This window comes from Ambystoma mexicanum, chromosome 4q (genome assembly GCF_040938575.1).
Source record: "Ambystoma mexicanum isolate Mex_15411 chromosome 4q, UKY_AmexF1_1, whole genome shotgun sequence".
Classification (NCBI taxonomy): domain Eukaryota; kingdom Metazoa; phylum Chordata; class Amphibia; order Caudata; family Ambystomatidae; genus Ambystoma; species Ambystoma mexicanum.
Genome location: NC_090928.1, coordinates 1,245,391,229 through 1,245,413,312, shown reverse-complemented (window position 1 = coordinate 1,245,413,312; position 22,084 = coordinate 1,245,391,229). Strand labels below are relative to the sequence as shown.

At 45.8% G+C, this 22,084-nt stretch overlaps 1 protein-coding gene across 1 annotated transcript in view; it reads right to left on the bottom strand.

The window, feature by feature from the left end:
• Positions 1–22,084, bottom strand: part of LOC138467361 (exportin-5-like) — a 419,600-nt gene that overhangs the window by 106,201 nt on the left and 291,315 nt on the right. The window contains exon 21 of the mRNA XM_069607325.1: positions 4,021–4,121. Coding sequence (XP_069463426.1) covers positions 4,021–4,121 — 101 coding nt within the window. The remainder of the gene's footprint in view (positions 1–4,020; positions 4,122–22,084) is intronic.

Sequence of the window (22,084 nt, the reverse complement as noted above, 5' to 3'; positions counted from 1 at the left end):
AAGGAGCAATGGGGAAAGCTTTCAACTGAAGATGACATCTTGGCCCAGTGTTAGGCAAGATTGTATGCAGTACCCTTTGGGTGCACTACAACAACCCTGACCTCCTGGCAATAGGAACGCAAACTTTGGTATAAGTCTGTACTACACAGGTTGGTAGCGTGTTGAGCAGCCAGGCTTATCTCAAGAGGGTTCAATGTGAGCTGTAGGGGAGTTGCACAGATTTAGTGACTTGTATTCAAATAAACTCTTACACACAAGGTTTCTTGAATAAACAATTACTAATTCATCAGTCAGTTAGAATAAGCCTTCTTCAGAAGGAAGCAATATAAAAGTAACACACAAATACACTCCAGAACTACACACTCTTAGTTTCTAAATCAGTAAATACCCGTTTGGCATGGCTCACAGTCACAACCTACACCCTCAGGTGACTTCAATAATTAGGGTGCTGGAGACATTAATATCTTACGGTTGCATTTAGAATACTTAGAACTTGGTCAAAGGAAAAGGTTATTAGAACACTATCAGTTATCCAGTATAACAGGTTAAACCAAAGTCAATGGGCAAAAGTCTTATGAACTGAATAACTTCCGGTAGGTAAGTAAGAATGGTCTTTGCACAATGTTTTAAAAGTCTTTGAAGAAAAGAATAATCAATGTAGGGCCACAAGCTGTTTAGGCTTGTGAGTAGTAGAAGTTGCAGAGAGTTCTCTCAGACTTTACAGTACCTTTGGATTGAAGTAAAAGTGCAGCTGATGATTTCTGTACCTGTGTTGCTCTGCAGATCTCAATGTTCCTGGGCCTCAGTCGTGCGGACAAGAGGGAGGACTTCTGGGGACTCTTACACTGCAATGGGACGGTCACCGCTGGCAACCGGCAATCTTCAAACAAGTGGCACTTTGGTGTTTCAGCTCCTTGTGACCGCGGTTCCTGGCTGTCGAGATGGACTTTCCTTGCTTCTGGGGTCCCGTGCTCTGTTGAAGGGGCTCAGGCTCGGGTAGTCCTGCTTCCTGGGAGTCCAGAGGATCTTCCGGGAGCTCTTGGCCAACTTAACAGCAATGCACACAAACTGATGCTCTCTCCCTGGCTCTACGGTTTCGAGCAGCAACTCTGTGGAAATTCAACCAGCTCGGAGATGGATGTCCAGGTGGCTTACTTTGGAGTCGATTGGTCCCACCAACTCAAGAGGAGAAGTCATCCTTGCAGGGGCTTCTCTGTCGATGCGAACTTGGCGTTTCGGCACTGCAGCAGGGCTTCACCAGGCAAACCAACGGTCCAGGAGTTGCAGCAGCCGTCGTCAAGTTCTTCTTCGGTTACTTCATCCAGTGGTCGACTCTGCCTTCCAATCCGAAAGACTCGCCTTTTATACAGTTCTCTCCCTTTCATCCCCCCGCTGTCACCAGTGTTAGGCAGGATTGTATGCAGAACCCTTACGGTGCACTACAACAACCCTGACCTCCTGGCAGTAGTAACCCAACCTGTGGTATAAGTCCACACTACCAACCTGTGTAGTACAGACTTACACCAAAGATTGGGTTAGTACTGCCAGGCGCTCAGGGTTGTTATAGTGCACCCTAATGGTACTGCATACAATCTTGCCTAACACATGGCAACTAATAGGGCTTGCAAGACCCTACTGACCCCCAAAGCCAGAACGAAAGCTCATGAAGATACCGTCAGATATGTGACCAGGTTTAACCAAGATAGTCACCAGGTCCAGAAAATACTCAGCAAAAACTGGCACCTTTTTAGTACCCCTGCAGCTCGAGGCCGAAACTCGGTACAACGCTATTTCCATCGCAGTAGCCCAGTCTGGAGCTTCGCAGTCCACTGGGTGGTCCAGGGATATGTCCGAGGGCACCAACATGCTTGAGTAACAGAAGACAGGACCAGCTGTTCCTACCGGTCGAGAATGTTTAAGAACCGACGAGGGCCTTCAGAGATCAGCAGCCAGACAAGGCTCCAACGAGACTGTAGCAAAGGGTGGTCACCAGGCCTTCTCAAGGATCGTTCACAGGTCTTCCGTGGTCTTCACAGCTACAACATGATACTTGGCTCCTCTACAGATCTGCTGTAATGGCCGCAGGACACTTTCATATCCCAAAGTCAGGTGAGTGATCAGACTCAGCCCTCCAATGACAATATCTGCCCCACACATGCACACCAGCAGTGGTTCAATCAGCGACCAGTGTGTTTCACTCTAGAATGCACACTAGACTCAGGCACCAGTATGTGGATTGGGACCAGACAGTCCTAGTTCACGTCCTGGGACGCACACACATGGTGGTATGCACTAGCCCACGAAAAGCCAGCCTTTCAAGGGCAAGTGCATTACCATAAAAGGACATTTTTGACGTGGCAGGGCAGGATCAACGCCAAGCGAGAAGATGGCCAAAGAACAAACAAAAAAACTTGTGGCACAGTCATGTTGGGACGCTAGCCACTGTTAGAAGCCAAACAAGGTAAACATAGTAGGGCTAAAGGAAAATACAACAAAAAGTATGAAAAATTAACTGCTGCCACAGTTTGTCCTTAAGCACATTTTAGGTAACTAAAACATCCTCTTGTGTGTGATCTAGGGTCAGACAAAGAAACTCCACTGCACTGCATTGTGCAATGTTCAAAGTTACCCAAAAAAGGCAACACAATCAAAAGACTAAGGGAAACAGTTTCCCAGTACGACAGCCTGAAGGACTTGCCAGTTTCCCCATAATATAGGAGCAAAAAGCTGGTGAAAAACAAAAGCAAACAGTTTGGGGGTCAATTGAATGTACAAACTGTAAAAACTGCTGCCACCAGCTCATCTTATTTAAAAGTAGCCCAAAATCCTTTGTGTAAAAGGGAAGGTGAAACAGTATCCCCATTGCGCTGCATTGTAAGATGCTATGTGCAATATAAAAATACAAGAATTCAAGAGGGAAACAGTTTCCCCATAACAAGTGAGCAAAAGGCAAGATAAATGCAGCTGAAGGCTTCACTTCTCTCCAAAAAGTCAGGACAGGATCAAACAGAGCAAAAAGAATTTGGTTCCATTGGAAACTATGGAGGTAAAGTTGCAAAAAGAAAATATTTCCCAACGCCATCATGGACGGAGCTGCCCCAAAGGGGGCTCTCTACATCGACGCCTCATGGGTCAGCTTTGAAAGCGTTGAGGTCAAGGTCGAGCACGCAAGATCCGACATGGCCACCTTGGTGCCAGAACCTCTGGGCAGAGTCGGAGCCTGTGCTGTCTGCCCCGTCGAGGCCAAAGCCAAACCAGCCACAGAGTTCACAAACAGGAGCATATGAGTTTTAAACACCTCCCACTCCTCTCTCTGGGGCCCTTTACTCAGATATTATTCAACCCATTCCTCTGACGAATCAAAGTTGTGTCTGCACCTATACTTTAACTTTCTCTTGCGGCAGGACGAATACGCAAATGAGATCTATTTTTGCTTTTTTTTATGCCTTTCCTTCTCGGGCATAGGGCCTTCAGTGTCGGGACTTGGGGTCTTGGTGACCTATCAGGCCAGAGACTTCTAAGAGAGCCTCCTGAGCGCCAACCTTGTTGAGCATTCACCAAGTGCCTTCAGATTCATATGCTGGCAGGATCCGCAATGCTTGGTCATGTTCCACTCCGACACACCACAAACAAATGTGTGTGTCCATGATGGACATTTTAGAACTGCAAACCTTGCAGCACTTAAAACCCGATGGCTGAGGGCCCAACATGTCACAGTCAAATATAATTATTTTCAGTCACAAAAAGAATGAACGTCTTATGAACAGCGTGTGCAAAAAATGAACTGTGGTATGGGGCGTAGTGATGCAACATATGTACTGCAACTTCACGCCCCAAGACTAGGAGTGGCATGGTCGAGGCATGCAGAGGTCGAGGGACGACACCAAGCCACACAACGCTCCGTGTCAAAATGTTCTGAGTAACTGACACTGGATTGGAAATTAAGATGAGAAATCTGCAGAAGAATGCAATCCATTGAAATGAGAGTTAAAAGCACAACATGATAACTGCTCTTTTTACCGGGATCAGGTATCTTGTCCACCTCGAGCCTTTTGAGAACATCTTCAAACATGCCGCCGACACTGTTTATCACCTCTGGCAAGTGAAGAATGTGCAGCGTCCTGGAAAGAAAAAGAAAGTAGTTGAAAAGGGGCAAACATCAGAAAATGAGACAGCCCTTCTATGTTTGTTGTAGATATATTGTAGCATGCATTACCCACCACCCAAGCTGAAATCTTTGTAGATAGGAAATACCATGTCTCGCCAAGGAAATCCCAAAATGATCCCATAAATCAACAGGATTATGAGATAAGTAGGTTTCAATGTATAGTGGACATTCTCAGACATATTTCTTTACGGATGTACAAACTAAAACATTTTGAAAGAAGAGACTCAGTTGGCTCTGAGAGAACTACAAATGATGGCCTGCAAAATAGAACTTATTACAGCTAGTTGGATAAATCACCAAAGCCTAAGATCTCATTTACACAAGTTCAACAAGCTTCTAAATCGCTTGTAAGAACAAGCAGAGATGGGAATAATGACACCAGCACTTAATTATAAAGTGGCAGATATCCAATAGGGCAATAGAAAAGAATTTCTTGTTTAAAAGCAAATACACATTTTTATTTCTTTTCAACATAATTCAGGAAGAACACTTCTTTGGGAGTGTCTAGCAACTCAAGAAAGCAAACAGTAAAACTAGTTCTGCTTGGCCTTCTGCAATATGAAAAAGGACCCCTGTGTTAAAGTCAAGATATTTCAGATTACCAGAGCTATGATGGTGAGGCAAGGCCTGCGAATAAGGCAGCTTTGAACTTTTTATTTATTTATTTATTTGATAATATGTATATAACAAAACAGTTTTACATATTTTTGCTTAAATCATCACATCAAAGTTGCTAACTTTAGTATGTAAACATCTCTGGCAGTATCTTGTTAAAAATTTATATATAACAACTTCATTACTCACTTAATAGTATAAAATATCCTGGGATAAATCTTTTAAAATTGCTAAAATCCACACATAAAATTTCATTAAATAAAATATTAGATTTGCATCATTGCCTTCCACTAGCTTCTCCCATACACTATGCATATTACACATATTCATTGAGTTGTCATATTTCAGCAGATATTGGGTACGTATAGTTTGCACACTTTCACACTCACATATAATGTGGTATGCCGATTCGATCGCATCGGTGCCACAGAGACGGCACAGTCTTTGACCGCGAGGAATTCCCACTCGTGCTCCTAATATTTCTAAAACATCACATACATTAAATTTGAACAACAGATACCATCGAATGGTGGAGCAATTAGGGTAGGACATCTGGTATTTAGGTTTCAGTGTCCTCTTTTGTATATATTCTATATATATTCCAGTATTCAATTTTGTGGCCAAATTTACTATTTTTTGTTCTCTATCTAATTCCCAAGTTAATTTTTTCAATTTATTTTTTATCTGGTCTACAGAATATAGCAGCCAGGTATAGGTCTCATTTTTGATCATTTGGAGGTAGTTTAATCTCCATCTATCTATTGTTTTGAAATCTGTTTTACAATCGAGTCCCTTATATTGTTCCATCAATCGCACTATAAAGGTATCATTGTTGAGTCGTGTAAGCTTTGCATATAGTACGGCAGAGGACAGTTGTACTTTACTTCTTATACTTAATAGATCACATTCTAGCATCATGTATTCATATGGTACTACATTTGGCATTCGCAGCAGAATTCTTAACATCTTGGCTTCAAATTTGTCAATATTGTCCCCTAATTTGCTGCTCCAGATTTCTGCCCCATATGTTAAACTTGAGACAATTTTAGCTGAATATAATTTTACAACTGTAGCAACAGAGTAGGTACCTAAATTACCTATGAACCTACTCAGTGCCATAGTTGCTGTCATACACTTTCTTTTTGTCTCTATCCAATGTGCCTTCCATGTTAACTTCTCGTCTATGATAACTCCTAAATATTTATATTCATGTACTATTCCGATCCATTGTTGGTTTAGTTTCCACCCTCCAGTAAATCTCTTCTTCTTAGCTACCTGCGTTTCGAACTTCATAATTTTGGACTTGCTAATATTTACAGCAAGATTGTTGATGTTTGCATATTTTTCAAGTTCGTTAAGTTTTGCCTGTAGTCCCTTCGGTGTATGGTCTAGTAAAATAAGGTCATCAGCATATCCCAACCATCTTAGCATCAGTTTGCCTAAATTAATGTCATTCATGTTAATGGAATTCACATTTTGCAGAAAATCGGCGAGGTAAAGATTAAATAGGGTAGCTGCTAAAGTACATCCCTGTTTTACCCCTCGTAGAGTCTGGATGTTTTCTGAGAGTAGTCCTTCAGCGTCTAGTCGTATCCTGACCGAGGTATCTTTGTACAATAGTTGGATCATGTAGAGAAGGCCACTTGGTATCTTCCATTGCTCTAATTTAGCCCACAATTTGCTACGTGCTATTGTATCGAATGCTGCAGAGAAATCTATGTATGCAACATATACAGGCAGACCTCGGTTTAGCCAGGAATATTCTACTGCATTAACCAAAATGGCTATGTTGTGGGTTGTGGATGACCCACATCTAAAGCCAGATTGGTATTCAGGCAGAATTTTACAGTTGGTTATCCACTTATTTAGCTCTTCTAACAGGACTTTACCGAAGATTTTACCTGGAATATCCAGCATCGCTAGCATCCTATAATTACTAGTTATAATTTTTAGCTAATGGGTTTATGAACAAAGGCATCAAAAACAAACTGGGATTAAGGCATCCCCTGGGACCTCCTACGCCTGCTCATTCAAAAAGGAAACAGGGAAAACCTGACATGGTTTGTTTATTTGTTGAGCACATCCCACCCGTAGGTATCTGGGCACTGTACAAGAAGATGCAGTTTCTGAGACAAGGGGTAGGACGTCTGGGGACTCCTGCACCACGGTTTGAAGGTCGGCGGAAGCAATGGGCACACTTAAAAATCAGCAGCACTTTGCGGTTTCAGCTACTTGCAAATAGCACCACCACGGTTCTTGGACATCTTGTGGACTTTCGTTGCTTCTGGGGTCCAGCACACTGTTGAGGTGGCTCAGGCTTGGTTAGTCCTGCTACGAGGGAGTTTTGAAGATCTTCCTGGAGTTCAGATCCAGCTAAAAAGCGATGCACTTGATTCTGGTGTTCCTGCCCCTCTGGCACTCTGTTCCTGCAGCAACAATGGAAATACAGCCAGCAGAGAGAGGGGTTCGAGTCGAGTTCGTCTTGGGGTTGATTGGTCCCACCAACCCAAGGTGAGTTGTCCTCTCCGGGCTTCTCTAGTCGATGTCGAAATTCGAGCTTCAGCACTGCTGCAGGGCTTCTCCGGGCAAACCAACGGTCCAGGAGGTGCAGCAAGCTTCTATTCCAGTTTCTTTCTTCGGTTCCTTCGTCCAGTGGTCGACTCTGCCTTCCTTGCAAAAGACCTCACCTTTTATGCAATTCTCTCCCAGTAATTTGCAGCCTAGCCGTCACTCACAGCAGGGTGGCTGTCCTGTAAGGACAACCAGTCGGCCAATCACCTTTGGGTGCATTCCTGTAACCAAGGAGACCAAGCACAGAGTTCGGGAACCTCCCTGGCTTCCTGCCCTGCCAGACACGCTGGAGCCAGAGGCAGGCTTCACCAGTGAATCCCGCCAAAGACAAAACGAACAATGGGACCAAACCTGGTTTGATGCAGAGTAAATCTCAAGAAGGACCTTTCCACAAAGAAATGGCGGAAAAAGATGACCGGGGCCATTTTGACATAATGGGCCCCCATGGGTGCTATACTGCAGCTGTCAATGCAGCCCGTAGTAAAAACACACAATGGTAGGAAAAAGTAAACCACTGCCACCAGCCATTAATTGTAGAAAGGGTAACAAAAATGTTACACGAGAAGACAGACAAATGGGATACCAAGTAACCCCTCCAGCACCCTATTGCTAGCCTGTCCAGAATAAGTCCATTAGGTTGTTGCCTACCTAGAATAACTGAGTCATTCAGTATAGTGTAACATTAGGGTTTACTTTCCCTGTGCCACCTAAATCCATTGACTTTGGTTTTAACTGTCCCTTATAAGTCGTACATAAGTAACTTGTATTGCTGGGAAAGGTCTAACCTAGACTTCATTGGGAGATTGAAAATGAATATGGGTTTTAATTACCTTCAGTTAGCTGTGTGCCAGCCAAAAATAAGTTACAAGAGTTAATGCTTATCTCAATCTGTGTTTCACGGATCTCAAAAGCGCTGGTAATTGTATATTACATCCTTGGGTTTTACTCACCTAGTATAACTGTGTTATCATAAAAGTAGTAAGAGGTTTTCACTGTACCTGGAATAAGTGTTCCACTATTCACAAAACGTATATTGTCCAGCTGACTGATTATGTGATTTATTACGGAGAGTCACTGTACAACTGGTAGGGTCTATTGCCCTTGCATTACAGAAAATAATTGTGAAAGTAACCATTGGTTTTTACTCCCCAAGAATAGGTGTGACCTATACTGAATGTGTATGAAAAGGTTTGACTTCCCTAGAATTACAGTTAGGTGTGCCAAATAAGGTTTATGCTTTGGTCTGTGTATGTTCAAGCATATTGTTGTTTTATTATAATTGTGATTACATTTAATGTGTTATAGTACTTATCCCTAGATTTATCTTGGCCTACTTGTATTTAAATAAATCCTTTATTTTTACATACATAGTGTTTCTTTGGACCATTTATATTACAGTTTCATTTGTACTCATTCTACAGCCCTCTCTCTCCCTCCTAAAATAAGCCCGGTTGCTCTGTCCACGCTACCATGAACTCAGGTGGTACAGCCTTATACTGTCTCAGTTGAATGGTTTTACTAAGCCCTTAATTGGACTTCAGAAAAACTTTCCTAACCGGGGGCTCTGGAAACCTGTGCTCCCAGCGACATTGGAGACCACGCCACACACCACCTTATCTCTCGACAGAACTCCTCGCCGAGGGTAATCTTGTTGGCGATGCTTCCGGACAACTGGATCCACCGAGCGTTCAGGAATTCCTGAAGGGGGTCATGTCCGCAACCTGCAGAGCCGGATTAGGTAGATGTACAACAACATCATGCTGAGCAGTGACTTGGTGGTCGACACCGTGGCGGTCGTCAGTGCCAACGGCCGATGCACCTTGCCCAGCAGGGCATCTATCCTCTCCTCCGAGGGGGCCCACCAGGCAGGAGACCGTTGACCTGGCCGCCAGGAACAGCATGTTCTACAATGGTAATAAGCAAGACTTTGGATAGTTGACGGAGAACCCTAGGTCTGTCAGCAGCCGGACGGTCCCCTCCGTGTGTTCAGATTCTTCCCTTGTCTTGGCCCGGATGGTATACGTGTATCCCCTGTAGACACAGATGGGCAGCCACTGGTGCCAGGCACTTTGTAAACACCCTGGGCGCCGACTTCAGTCTGTAGGGGAGAGCCTTGAATTGGTAGCGCCTTCCCTGTACTACGAAGCACAGGAACTTCCAATGCTTTTCGTGAATGGGGACGTGGAAGTACGCGTCCTCCAGATCCAGGGACAACAAGAAGTCTCCCTCCTCAAGTTGGTCGAGCATGTTTTGCAACGTGACCATCCTGAATTTATGGGACTTGAGGTACTTGTTGAGACGCTGCAGGTCTAGAATGGGCCTCCAGCCCCGGGTCATCTTCTTTACCAAGAAGTATCTGGAGTAGACTCAGGAGTCTAGGAGTCGCTTTAGAACCAGCTCTATAGCCCCTTTTCTTATAGCCTGTATCTTCATGCAAGAGCTGAGGGATGTGCTGCTCCTGCCGGGCCACGGGAGGTATCCGCAGACACTTACTGGAGTGTGTCCTTGGGCGAGAGCGTCTAGCACCCATCAGTCGGTGGAGATTTTCTTACACTGACAAAGCCGCCAGCCGGCTTCCCGCTGGTGTGCATGGGTGGGGGCCCGATGTCCTGGCCAGTTTATTTGGTGCCTGTGTGCCGCCTTGGGAGCGACAGCGATGTTGGCCACCTCCAACGAAAGTCTTGGAACGGCCTCCGTAGGCCTCCTGGGTCGCGGACCATGAGGGTTGACGGTACAAAGTGGACCCTCCGCCAAAGCCTTTCGACAATCTGACCGACTTCCCACCAGAGGCACGAATGGACAGGCTGTGTTGAAGAGTGTCCAAGGCATGGGCCGTCTCAGTATCAGTCTTAATGGCCTGCAACGACTCGTCAACGGCCTTCCCAAAGAGGTTGTCCCCATTGAACGGCATGTCCAAAACCCTTGTCTGGAATTCCAGACGAAAGTTGGTGGCTTTCACCCAGCCACGACGACGGAGGCAGACACCTTTCCCTAATCTGTCGGAACCCCGTGTCTGCGATGTCCAGGGCCACCGTGATGGCATGTTCCGATGCCACCTCCCCCTCCTGGAGGATGGAAAGTGCCTCGACCCACTTGTCGTTGGGTAGGAGTGTGGCTATCTTATACCACAGCTACCAGTCGTATCTGGCCAGGATAGCAAGGGCGTTTGCTGCCTTGACTGTTGACGCCGCCAAGTAGATTACTTTTCTTCCCATGACATTCAACTTCTTCCCAGTCACTATCCGGTGGAATGAAGGATGAAGACGAGGGGTTAGGCGACTTCTTCCTTGCTGCCACCGAGACTCACTGAGTCGGGGGAAGGCTGTGAATGTAGGTACTTTGGTGCTGACTGGCACCCAGTACTTTTTCTCCAGCCGATCCCTCTTGGCCGGGGCCGTGTTCCTCAAAACCAGGCCTTCCTCACAAACGTTGCCCAGGAGAGGAACCCCAAAGATGGTCTTTGTTGGGGAGAATTCTCAAAAATGTGCCATTTCCCCTTCTACCTTAGCGACCCCCAGATCTTTTGATGGACTTCAGGACTTTTCATTTCTAACCTTGAGAGTGAGCCCTTTTTCTCACACCCTCATGTATTTTTATTGTGGTTTAGAATCTTTGTTTCTTTTAACTTTGGAGTCTGAAACTCCATAGGTATCATCTTTTACATTGTGACACACAGCACCTTCAGTGCAGTGGCACAGGGACGTCTCTTAGATTTCCCAAAGGTTTAAAAACCTTCTCTTGTACAAAACTACTGTTTCCAAGAGCAGTGAAGTGAAATTGACTTTACTTACATTTTGTATCTTACCATAGGGTGCTGGAGGGGTTACTTAGCATCCCTTTCGTCTAGTTTGTCATGTAACATTTTTATGTTACCCTTTCTCCAATTAATGGCTGGTGGCAGTGGTTTACTTTTTACTACCATTGTGTGCTTTTACTGCGGACTGCGTTCGCAGCTGCAGTAAGGCACCAATGCATGCTCATTTCGTCAAAATGGTTCCGATCTTTTTTTGCCATTTCTTGCTGGAAAGGTCCTACTTGATATATACTCTGTGTGCCAAACCAGGTTTGGTCCCTGTGTTCGTTTTGTCTTTGGCGGGATTCACAAGTGAAGCTAGTATGTATGGCAGGGGCAGGAAGTGAGAGGTGCCCGAAACTCTCAGTGCTTAATCCCCTTAGTTACAGGAATGCACTCAAAGGTGATTGGCCGGCTGGCTGTCCGGCAAGGACAGCCACCGTGCTGTGTGATTGACAGCTACGCTGGAATGAATGGGAGAAACCTGCATAAAAGGCAAGGCTCTTTGGCTTGGAAGGCAGAGTCGAACACTGGACGAAGGAATCCGAAGAACTTGGAAGAGACACCTGCTGCAACTCTTGACCGTTGGTTTGCCCGGTGAAGTCCTGCTGCTGCGCTGAAGCTCCGAATTCGGTTGGTGGGACGAATCTACTCCAAAGTAAGCCCGTCTGGACATCCTCTCGGATCTGGCTGTACTTCCGCTACTGCTGGAACAGAAGTGCCAGGGAGAGGAACCCCAGATTGTGTGCGTTGCTTTTAAGTCGGACCCGTGTGCTAGTAAGATCCTCCCGAATTCCCTGATGCAGGACGGACCAAGGCGCCACCTCAACAGAGTGCTGGACCACAGATGCGAGGAAAATCCAGAGTGAAATCCGAGAACCACGGTATTGCTATTAGCTGTCCAATGCGAGGAGCTGAAACACTGAAGGACTGCTGAATTGAAGTTTGCGGATTGCTGCCGCTGACCTTCCCATTACAGAGCAGGAGTCCCCAGACATACTCCCTCTTGTCCCCACGACCGAGGCTCCGGAACAACAGGATCTGCAGAGCTGCACAGGAACAGAAGCCAGCTGGAACCATTTCTTCTAACTAGAGGTACTCTAAATTCGAAGAGAACTTACCTCTTGTTGTGTAGCCTTACTTGCTCTCAGTTGAGACCTGTCTTGGTTACCTTGCGGTGTTGCTATAGCTTTGCCCCTCAAAAGCCTCCCAGCTTGTGGCCCTTCAAGTGTTCTATTTGCCACAAACATTTCTAACATTGTGCAAGACTTTTTACCTACCTGCAATGAAGATCTTCAGCTCCCCTTGACATTGTGCAATTAACATTGGCTGTCCTTGCTCCCTTAGAGACTCTTCTTACCTTTGACTCTGCATTATCTCCCCTCACCCCCAGGAAAGGGTTAAACCTATTTGACATTGGTAGGTTTTTAAAAGCACTTACCCGTTTGTGAATTTTGTTAACCTTTGTTTTATTCCTCTATTCTATCTTTTGCACCAAACTCTGTATTGCTCCAAATGTACCAGTGATTAATCAATGTCCACAGTGTCGTAGCTATTTATGTCACCTGAGGGTGTAGGAAGATTGTGTGCCATTCCCAATGGGTATCATCTGATTTAGAAAAACAGTGTGTTTTGAAGTGTATTATAATTGTTATATATGTATTGCTCCCTTCTGAAAAAGGCGTAAACAACTGACTGTGAAATAAATTGTTTTATCAAGAAACCTCGAGTGTGTTTATTTGGATAACTGCTACTGTGAAACTCTGTGTCAACACATTACTGCTCACATTGACCCCTCTTGAGATAAGCCTGGCTGCTCAGCCACACTACCAACCTGTGTAGTTCAGATTTCTACCAAAGGTTGGGTCCCTATTGCCAGGAGGTTAAGGTTATTGTAGTGCACCCAAAGGGTACTGCTTACAATCTTGCATAACAGTCTTCCTCTTGGCCTTGCGTCATTGATATAGGAAACCTTCCTTACTTGTGTCTTCTGGTGTCAGTTCAAAGAGTTCTGATGCTCTGACGACCATGGCATGGAACGAACAGACCTCGTCTCGGGGTGAGACCCTTGGCTGCAGTAAACCGGCTGCCATGGTCATATCATCGTCCGTATCTGTCGTCGTGTCTGTCCCTGTGTCCTTAGAGAGCAGAGGGGAAGTTGTAGGGGGAGGACACATTCGGAGGTTGATGCAGCGGCATAGGATGCTGCTTCCTCTTTTTGGCCAGTGGTTGATCTGGTGCCAGAAGTGCCGGCGGCATCCGTTTCTGAATCTCCGACACCAGGGTGTGCAGGGTCAAAAGGATGTCCAGTGATACATCCCTCGGATGGGTTGGGTGGTAGGCTGACTGGGCCCAGCGCCGACGGCAAGTCCACCATCACCTCCGTCGTCCCCATTGGGGTTTTCACCGTCTGATTCAAGTCAACCACGTCCTCCTAGATTGTGTGAACAGACGCTTAGTCCTCCTCGTTCAAGGAAGAAATCTTTGTTCCCTGGAGTACGGTTGAGACCTCATCTGCCCTCCACCCCCTTTTTTGCATCCTGGGGAGTCTGGTTCGGGCTCCGGGATGGCATCCTCTTCTCTGGTGTCCTCTCCACCGGCTTGGCCAATGCCTCCCAATGCCAAGACAGGGATACTCTAGGCACTGCCGGGGCTACCTTGCCTGGGTCAGCCTCCTTGGCCTTCGAGAGGGCAGCCGCCACCAAATCGATCGTCAACGACTTCACCTAGGCCTTCTCTGGGGTAGGTCCGTCTTTTCCTGCGCCTTCGTCTTCCCTGGCTTCTCCCGCAGCTTCGCCGGGTTAGCCGATTTCCTCTTCGAGGAGGAGCTGGAGCGATGGAGGCAGATGGTGAATATCAGCACCCCCTGTCCGTCGCGGGACCCACTTGCGCGGCGCCCTGACGGAAACTGACTTGCGGTGCTTGGCCTGGTCTTGGGTTCCCACGGATGGAGCACCCTCAAAGGACTTAGAAGCCCGCTCGTCAGACCGGCAGGTCCTGGGTGAGGCATGCCCGCCCCGTTTCACGCACGGCGCAGATGCCTGGGCGTTGAACCCTGCCGGCAGCCAACTGTGACGGTCCTTCGCGGTTCGTTTGGAGACCCGAGGCAGATTTCGCAATACGTTTCTCTGTGATCCGGATGGAGACAGAGGTACTGGAGGCGTTTGTCCTCCACAAACACATTCCGCAGTCTGCATCTGGAGCAGAGCTCGACAGGGGAGCTTCCCCCCCTCCTCCTCCAGCATGGTCCGGACTGCGGAGTAGGCCCGATGGCCTTCTGGAATCTTTAACAATTCTTGCCCTTGAGGGGCGTCGAAATTCACTGACAAACAGGTCCCCGCTTGTTGGCCGATGTAGAAAAATTAGAAAAGAAATCTAACTTTACTGAAAAAGCATTCAAAATGTAGATCAACTCACAGAGCAAAGCACGAGGAATCCCAACACTTGAACGTGCAGTAAAAATCTGAAGATGGCTGCCAGAGGCGGGGCTTAAGAAGAAGGCAGTCCTTGGCTGGGGGCAGAATGACCCAAAGCTCAGTGATTGGTTTAGAGGAGAAATACAGTTTGTAAGTGAAACAGTTTTTTCTTTTACCGAGGATTCCCTGCCTGACAACAGGGAATATTCATGAGCATGTGTATCCATGCCAGATCCCATTGCTAGAGAACCATTTTTTCAAGGATCCTTTCAACGACTGAAATGGAAGCTAGGTAAGCCTTCACAGTACCAATTTCCAGGCCCATTCAGGACACTGAAAGCAGAATATCCACAGCAGAGGAAGACAGACAGATGAAAAGGTCCACACTTCTTTCATCACCAAGACAAAAGTTCACAACAACTGCAGGTATACATGAATTATAGCCGGTCCGATAGCACAGCGAGGAGAGCGCTCGCTTTGACATTTGAGCAGAGCATGCGGACGTAGGTTTGAATCCTGGCAGTGCCAAACTCAGCCTTTTATCCTTCCGAGGTCGATAAATGAGCACCACACACCGTGGGTAATAGTAAGCAGCGCTCCGATACCCGAGGGTTTGTAGCGCTATATAAATGCTAAATTATTATTATGAATTGGTCACCAGCTTCCCAGCTGAAAGGAGTACATCTAGGACATTATCCTTCCACTCCTTATACCTCAGCCTCTCAGCAGAGTAGTGTTATGAAAGATGTTCCTGTGCTGCTTTACTCTCAGACTTGTATTTTTGCTTTGTTTACACTGCTGTCCTGACTTTTTGGAGGGAAGTAAAGTCTTATAAGCTTTACTTCCCTTGCCCTATTGCTCAGTTATATGGAGAAGTTTCTCATCAGTCCATAATACTATCAGTACTGAGAGATTAGGGGTATCAGTGTGAATCTATTGTATCGTTACAATTGCACACATCTTAAAGTGAAGTTAGGATTATTCCTGTAATGGCTTTTTGGTTACTTTTACAATGTGCCTAAGATGTGGTGGCATTCGTAATTGTTCTACCATTTTGTTATGTTTTAACCATGCAAGTTCGCATTTACTGCAAATGGCAATCAAAGATGGCTTGTACTCCAAGATGGCCGTGCTACTGGGTTTTCGTTTGTCCTTTGGCCATATTGTTTTCGGCCTTCTTAGGTCAGGAAAGCAATTTAGGGAATGTTCTATCCCTGGGAAAGGTGCTGCTTTTTGCAGTCTAAGGGGCAGATTGTGTGTGGGCCCAGGTGTGGAGGTTAGCAGTGACTGGTCTGCTAGGGGAGTTTTACTAAAATCCACTTGGGGGTAAGCTATCCCAGAGGTTTGTAGATCCGCAACTCTTAGTATCAGTCTGTACTAACTCAGGAACATTGGGAGAGTGGCGGAGAAGTAAGGCTTATCTTTCTTTTGTTACAACTTTATTTCAATCCAACACAGATCATAAAAGTCACATACAAAAATGTCCAACATTATAAAATCGCAATGAATATTAAATGTCATTAGTTAAGATTGGTAAAAATACAACATCTACATTGTGCTGTAACACTTCAAACAGGTAAGAATATAAAAACAGAGGGCTAAATGTCTGGGACTTGCAGATTTTATCACTGGGTTAAAATGTTTGAATCTTTCTCCAAGCCTGGACTAAGTTGTTCCCCATACAGTGGGGGTTGCTATTTCACAGTCTCCCACCAAACAAAGGTGGATCAACTCACTGACCGTTCTGATATAAACTGTTTAAAAAGTCGTATCAAATATGAGTTCCCAGTATAAGAATACTCTGGATAAAACAAGGTAAACTGCACTATGCTTTCAATTTCATTTGGGCAGAAAGGGCAGGCTGCTGGATTGCTCGAGTTCCAGTTGTGCTTTAAACTTGCTACGGGATGAATGCCGATGCGCAGCGTCATATAAAGAGCCTTCATTGATTTCAACTGCTTTCTATCTAGAAAACATTAAAATCCAGGATATTCTTTCCTTGACAAGAAGGGACCAGGCTAGCTGAACTTACAGGTTTTTCTCCGATTTCTCTCCCCCGCGTACTTTTGTAAGCCTTTTATCATTGCGTTTTAAAGTTCCCTGGAATAACTTCAGGCTGAAGCCAATATCTCGCCATACCCATGGCAACTCATTTCTAATAGCCAATAGACTGGGTAAGTTAGGTCCTCCGGAATGGGATAAGACATCCCTAACAGATCTTCTATAATGACCCAAGTTGCCATTTGTCATATGAAGCCAATGCGCTGCATGCCCAACTCCCAAAAAATGGAGCATTGGGAGTGTTTACAGGCAGGCCCAGGGCCGTTTTAAGCAATTTCTGTTCCACAACCTGGAGTGTACCTGGATTACAGATACCCCCACAGTTCAACTCCGTAGCAGGCAGCCTGTCTGACCTGGCTCTTGTAACGCTGCAAGATGACACTCACCGGCCCACCCCATGGGCCTGAATGAGTCTGGATACAGCCCCACAGTGCCTAGTGAACTTTAATCCTGCCCGATTCACCTGGTCTTTCCATGCACAACTGGCCACCAGTCGGACCCCCAAATAGTCATAGCTCATAACCTGCTCAATAGCCTCACCTCTTAAGCTGATTGAGCCGTGGTGTTTTCTTAACCCTATTTCTGCTGAACACCATTGACTGATTTTTGAACATTTACTGAGAGACTGCTTTACTCGCAAAAATTTAAAAATGGCCAGTTAGCCTCCGTAGGCCCTGCGGGGTCAGTGAAAGCAGAACTGCACTGTCAGCAAATAGGAGGATTGGGATACGTTCATATACCAACGATGGGACATCAGTGTCCTCAGCCACCAATAAATCAATTACCCCGTTAATAAAAAGGCAAAATAGACCAGGTGCAAGGACACAGCCCTGTTTGACTCCAACATCAAGTTTTACTCTGGGCTGGTTTGGCCATCCAACCCATGCTTAATTTCGGACCCGTTGTTGGTGTAGAGTGATTGGATTACTCTTTTAATGTCAGACAGCACACGCAATTTAATCAATGCATTCCACAATCCTGCTCTGGGGATGCTATCAAATGCGGTCTTTACAACAACAAAAAAAGAGCGTAAATGTTTATGGTCCGCAGCACAACATATTTTTCCAAGATCAGATAGAGTCCACTGTGCTAACATAGCGCTGGAATCCAGCCTGGAGATGATGCATAGCTCCCACCTCTCGACTCCATGCGTCCAAATGTCCCAACACTGCCTTGGCAAACACCTTGCTCCCCGCATCAAGGAAGGAGATGGGCTGATAATTAGCCGGGAAACCCCCATCTCCCTTCTTGCATATGGGGACAAGTAGGGTCCATGAATAAGGAACTTTATTCGCTTCCAACAGGGCATTACAAAGTTTTAACAGACAGGGAGACATAACCACCTCCTGTTGGTACCAGTTGATGGGGACAATGTCCAGCCCAGGCACTTTCCCCAGTTTCTGCAAACTGAGAGCCTCCCCAATGTCATACATGGTCAACACCAGGGATACATTTTCCCCCTCTTAAGACCTACCAGAAATCGTCCCAATTCTCGTACTGAAAGCCAGATTATCTGCATTTATAAAAGGTTTTCAAAGTGGGCGATCCAGACCACCTCAGGATGCTGTTCGGAGTTAAATTTCAATCACTACTCCTCCCGCCCACCACGACATTGCCAAAAGCCCCTGGAATTGGCCACCTTAGAGGCCTGGAGGAGATTGCCCCACAGATTATCGGAATGCTCCAGCTTCTTCGTGTTAAGTAAATCACAATTCAACCAAGGCCAATGCGCCCCTCCCCCAAGCCCCTTTACATGCTCTATCAATGCCTTTTTTGCAGCTCAACATTCCCCATCATACCATGGGGTACTGCGCGCTACCCTGCTGGCCGCAATGAACCGAGGCCTGCTCACCCCAGCTGCCATAGTGCTAACAATCATTTCATGCACTTTTAACACGTTTTCTACATCGTCTGCCTCACTGAGACAAAACATTTCAAGCGGGGACTGAATGCTTGCATATATGCCTGGTAATTTGGTCTCTAAATCTAATAAGTGCCACTTGATTACACGTCTAGCTCCACCCTTTGTATCAACTGGTATAGTTTTTGGTTCGCTAGCTCTCCCCCATAGTGCCAAACAGTGACCCTGCATCAGAGGATAGCATTATGATTGCTTTCTGGCCTTTTCAACGCCTTAAAGTCCTGCAAGTGTCCCCAAGATTCAACATTCACCTAAAGGCAGTCTATGAGGCTACATTTGGAGAGGGTACTGAAGGTTTGAGCCGCTCGGAAATCTTGTATTGTACGCCCCAAGGCAGAGGGACCAGGAGCACTCCTGCTGCTACCTCAGTGTTGGGAAAGATTCTCTTTACTGCACTTTTCCTTCCACTTTTATGGAACCCCCAAACCTTTTGCTTTTATTTTTGAATCTGACTAAACATTTTGCAGTGCAGTGAAGCCTTATGGTTCCAAGTTCTGATTATTAGAGCTCAGTGATCTACCATAAGATCTTGCAACCAGAAGCTGCTGTAGGTATCTGGGCATCTTTCCCCATCTACACTTTTGTACGATGGTTAGGATTCGAAAGCAAATTCTCGATTCAATCGGTATGTTTGTGACATGACCTCTGCGTTTGAGCCCCATTACTACTCCAACAACTCCGTTCTGACAGACCTCGAGTCTATTCAGACTAGTTTTATCAATGCCAGTGAGTAAGCTGGAGCAATAGTCTATTTTCACCCCGATGATTTCTCTGGCAATCGTTTCCACATTCTTTTGGGAGATCAAGGGTCATCATCATCATCCATGACTCAATGAGGTCAAATGTCTTGTTGATTTCTGTTTTGTCTAATTCATGAGTCCCAGTCAAGGGGGCAACACATTGCGTGTGGTTGGCGTAGTTCGTAAAAATCACACCATGAGCCAACCTAGCGAACAGAGGGGCAATGAAAAGATTGTAAAAGCACGGTTAGGTGCATGCGCATTGGGGTACCCTGCAACTAACATTAATTGGCACAGCTTCAGCTTCTCCAAGGAAGACCCTACTTTCGCGATTGCAAAGAAAGGAGATTAACCCATTCAGTGGCAAGGACCGAAATGTTTGCTACTTCCTTTAACCTAGTGGACATGATGGAATGGTCCACCAGGTCAAATGTGGCCGATAGATCAAGCAGCATCAGCAGTGAGGCTTCATTTCTGTCCATACTGGTTAGTAGCTTGGATTTAAGCCCAAAACCCACTTGTAAAACGATTGGTGGTCATTCAGGACAGGGTGGGCTGAAATCTGTTCATAGGCCACACGGTCTAGAATGTTCAATAAGTAGACAGTATTGGTGATAGGCCGATAATTAGGCAAGTCAGGTGGCAGTCCTGATATTTTCAAAATGGGCACCACCCACGCCTTTTTTTAATCCTGAGGACGCGTTCCAGTTTTCAGTGAGGCATTAATAAATGTACATAAGGCTCTTAACACTATAGGAGGGCATGATTTAATAATCATTGCCGAGTAGACCTCATTTTTGCATTTGGTGGATTTGAGCCGTTTTATTATTGTGTCGAAAGCCTTCATTGAAATTGCAATGTGTTAGGCAAAGTTTGAATGCAGTACCCTCTGGGAACACTACAAGCAACTATGACTACAGGTATAGGCAACCCACGTTTTGGTATAAGCTTGTACTACACTGTTTTGGTAGTGCGTTGAGCAGCCAGGCTTATCTCAAGAGGGGAAATGTGAGCTGTAGTGGAGTTACACAAAGATTCACAGTTACAGGTATTCAAATAAACTCTTACACACAAGGTTTATTGCATAAACAATTATTAATTTATCAGTTAGTTATAACGCCTTCTTTAGAAGGGAGCAATATATTACTAACACAAAATAACTGAGTTTCTGAATCAGACAAGACCCTTTCGGAGGGCCCACAGACAAAACCTACACCCACAGGTGACTTCAATAACAAGGGTGCTGGGGACATTAATATCTTACTATTGGCATTCAGAATACTCTTAAAAGTTGGTAAAAGGCAAAGGTTATTAGAACACAAGAGATCACCAATATTCTTAAGCAGGGCAAATACTTTCAGATCCTCTTATAGGAGTCCTACAATTCAATAGGCTAAGCCAAAGTCAATGGGCAAAAGTCTGTGTATAGGATGCAGCACATCAGGTAAGTAAATGGAAATGTCTTTGCAGAGGTTCTTAGGAGTCTTTGATAAAAATTAGAACTAAATGTAGGGGCACAAGCTGATTACACTTGCGAGTTGCAGACGTTACAAGCACTTCCACAGTAAGAGGTAAGTTCTCTTAGACTTGTTTTACAGTACCTTGGTAAAGAAGAAAAGATGCAGCTGATAACTTCTGTTCCTGTGCAGCTCTGCAGATCTCTCTGTTGCTGGGCCTCAGTCGTGGGGACAAGAGGGAAGACGTTGGGGGTCTCCTGCAATGCACCGGGACTGTCAAAACTTGCAACCAGCAAAGGTCACTTTCAGTGGCTGTTTTGCGTTTCAGCTTCTTTTGGCTACCGCAAATAGCAACAATGCGGTTACTGGCTGTCAAGGTGGACTTTCCTTGCTTCTGGGGTCCCGCACTCTGTTGAGGGGGGCTCAGGCTTGGTCAATCCTGCTTCGTGGGAGTCAGGAGGATCTTCCAAAATCTTTAGGGCAGCTTAAAAGCAACGCACACAATCTGGTGTTCCACTCCCTGGCTATTCGGTTTCCTGCAGCAACTGAGGAAATTCAACCATCTCCGAGATGGATGTCCAAGTGGCTTACTTTGGCGTTGATTGGTCCCACTGACTCAAAGGGAGATGTCCTTGCAGGGGCTTCTGTGTCGATATGAATTTGGAGTCAGCACAGCAGCAGGGCTTCACCGGGCAAACCAACGGTCCAGTAGTTGCAGCAGGCGTCCTCTCCAAGTTCTTCTTCAGTTCCTTCGTCCAGTGGTCTACTCTGCCTTCCAAGCCAAAAGCCTTGCCTTTTATTCAGTTCTCTCCCATTCATTCCAGCCTAGCTGTCAGTCACAGAGCAGGGTGGCTGTCCTTGCCGTACAGTCAGCCGGCCAATCACCAGAGTGCATTTGGGTCTCCTAGGAGACAAAGCATAGGGTGTTTTGGGCACCTCCGTCACTCCCTGCCTACCCCAGACACCCTGGAGCATGAGGCGGGCTTCTCAAGAAGGACCTTTCAACAAATAAATGGCGAAAAAAGACGACCAGGGCCATTTTGACAAAAATGGCACCCTTTGGTGCTTTACTGTAGCTGCGAACGCAGTCCGCTGTAAAGGCACACCATTGTAGTTTACAAATTAAACCACTGCCACCAGCCATTCAGTGTGAAAAGGGTAACAAAATATGTTACATTAGAAGCTAGACATAGGGGATACTAGATAACCCCTCCAGCACCCCACTGTAAGATAGTGTGTGCTGGGTCTAGAAAGTTACAAATGTAAGTAAAGTCAATTTCACTTTACTGCTATGGGAAACAGTAGTTTATCCCAGAGAAGGTATTTAAACCTTTGGGAAATC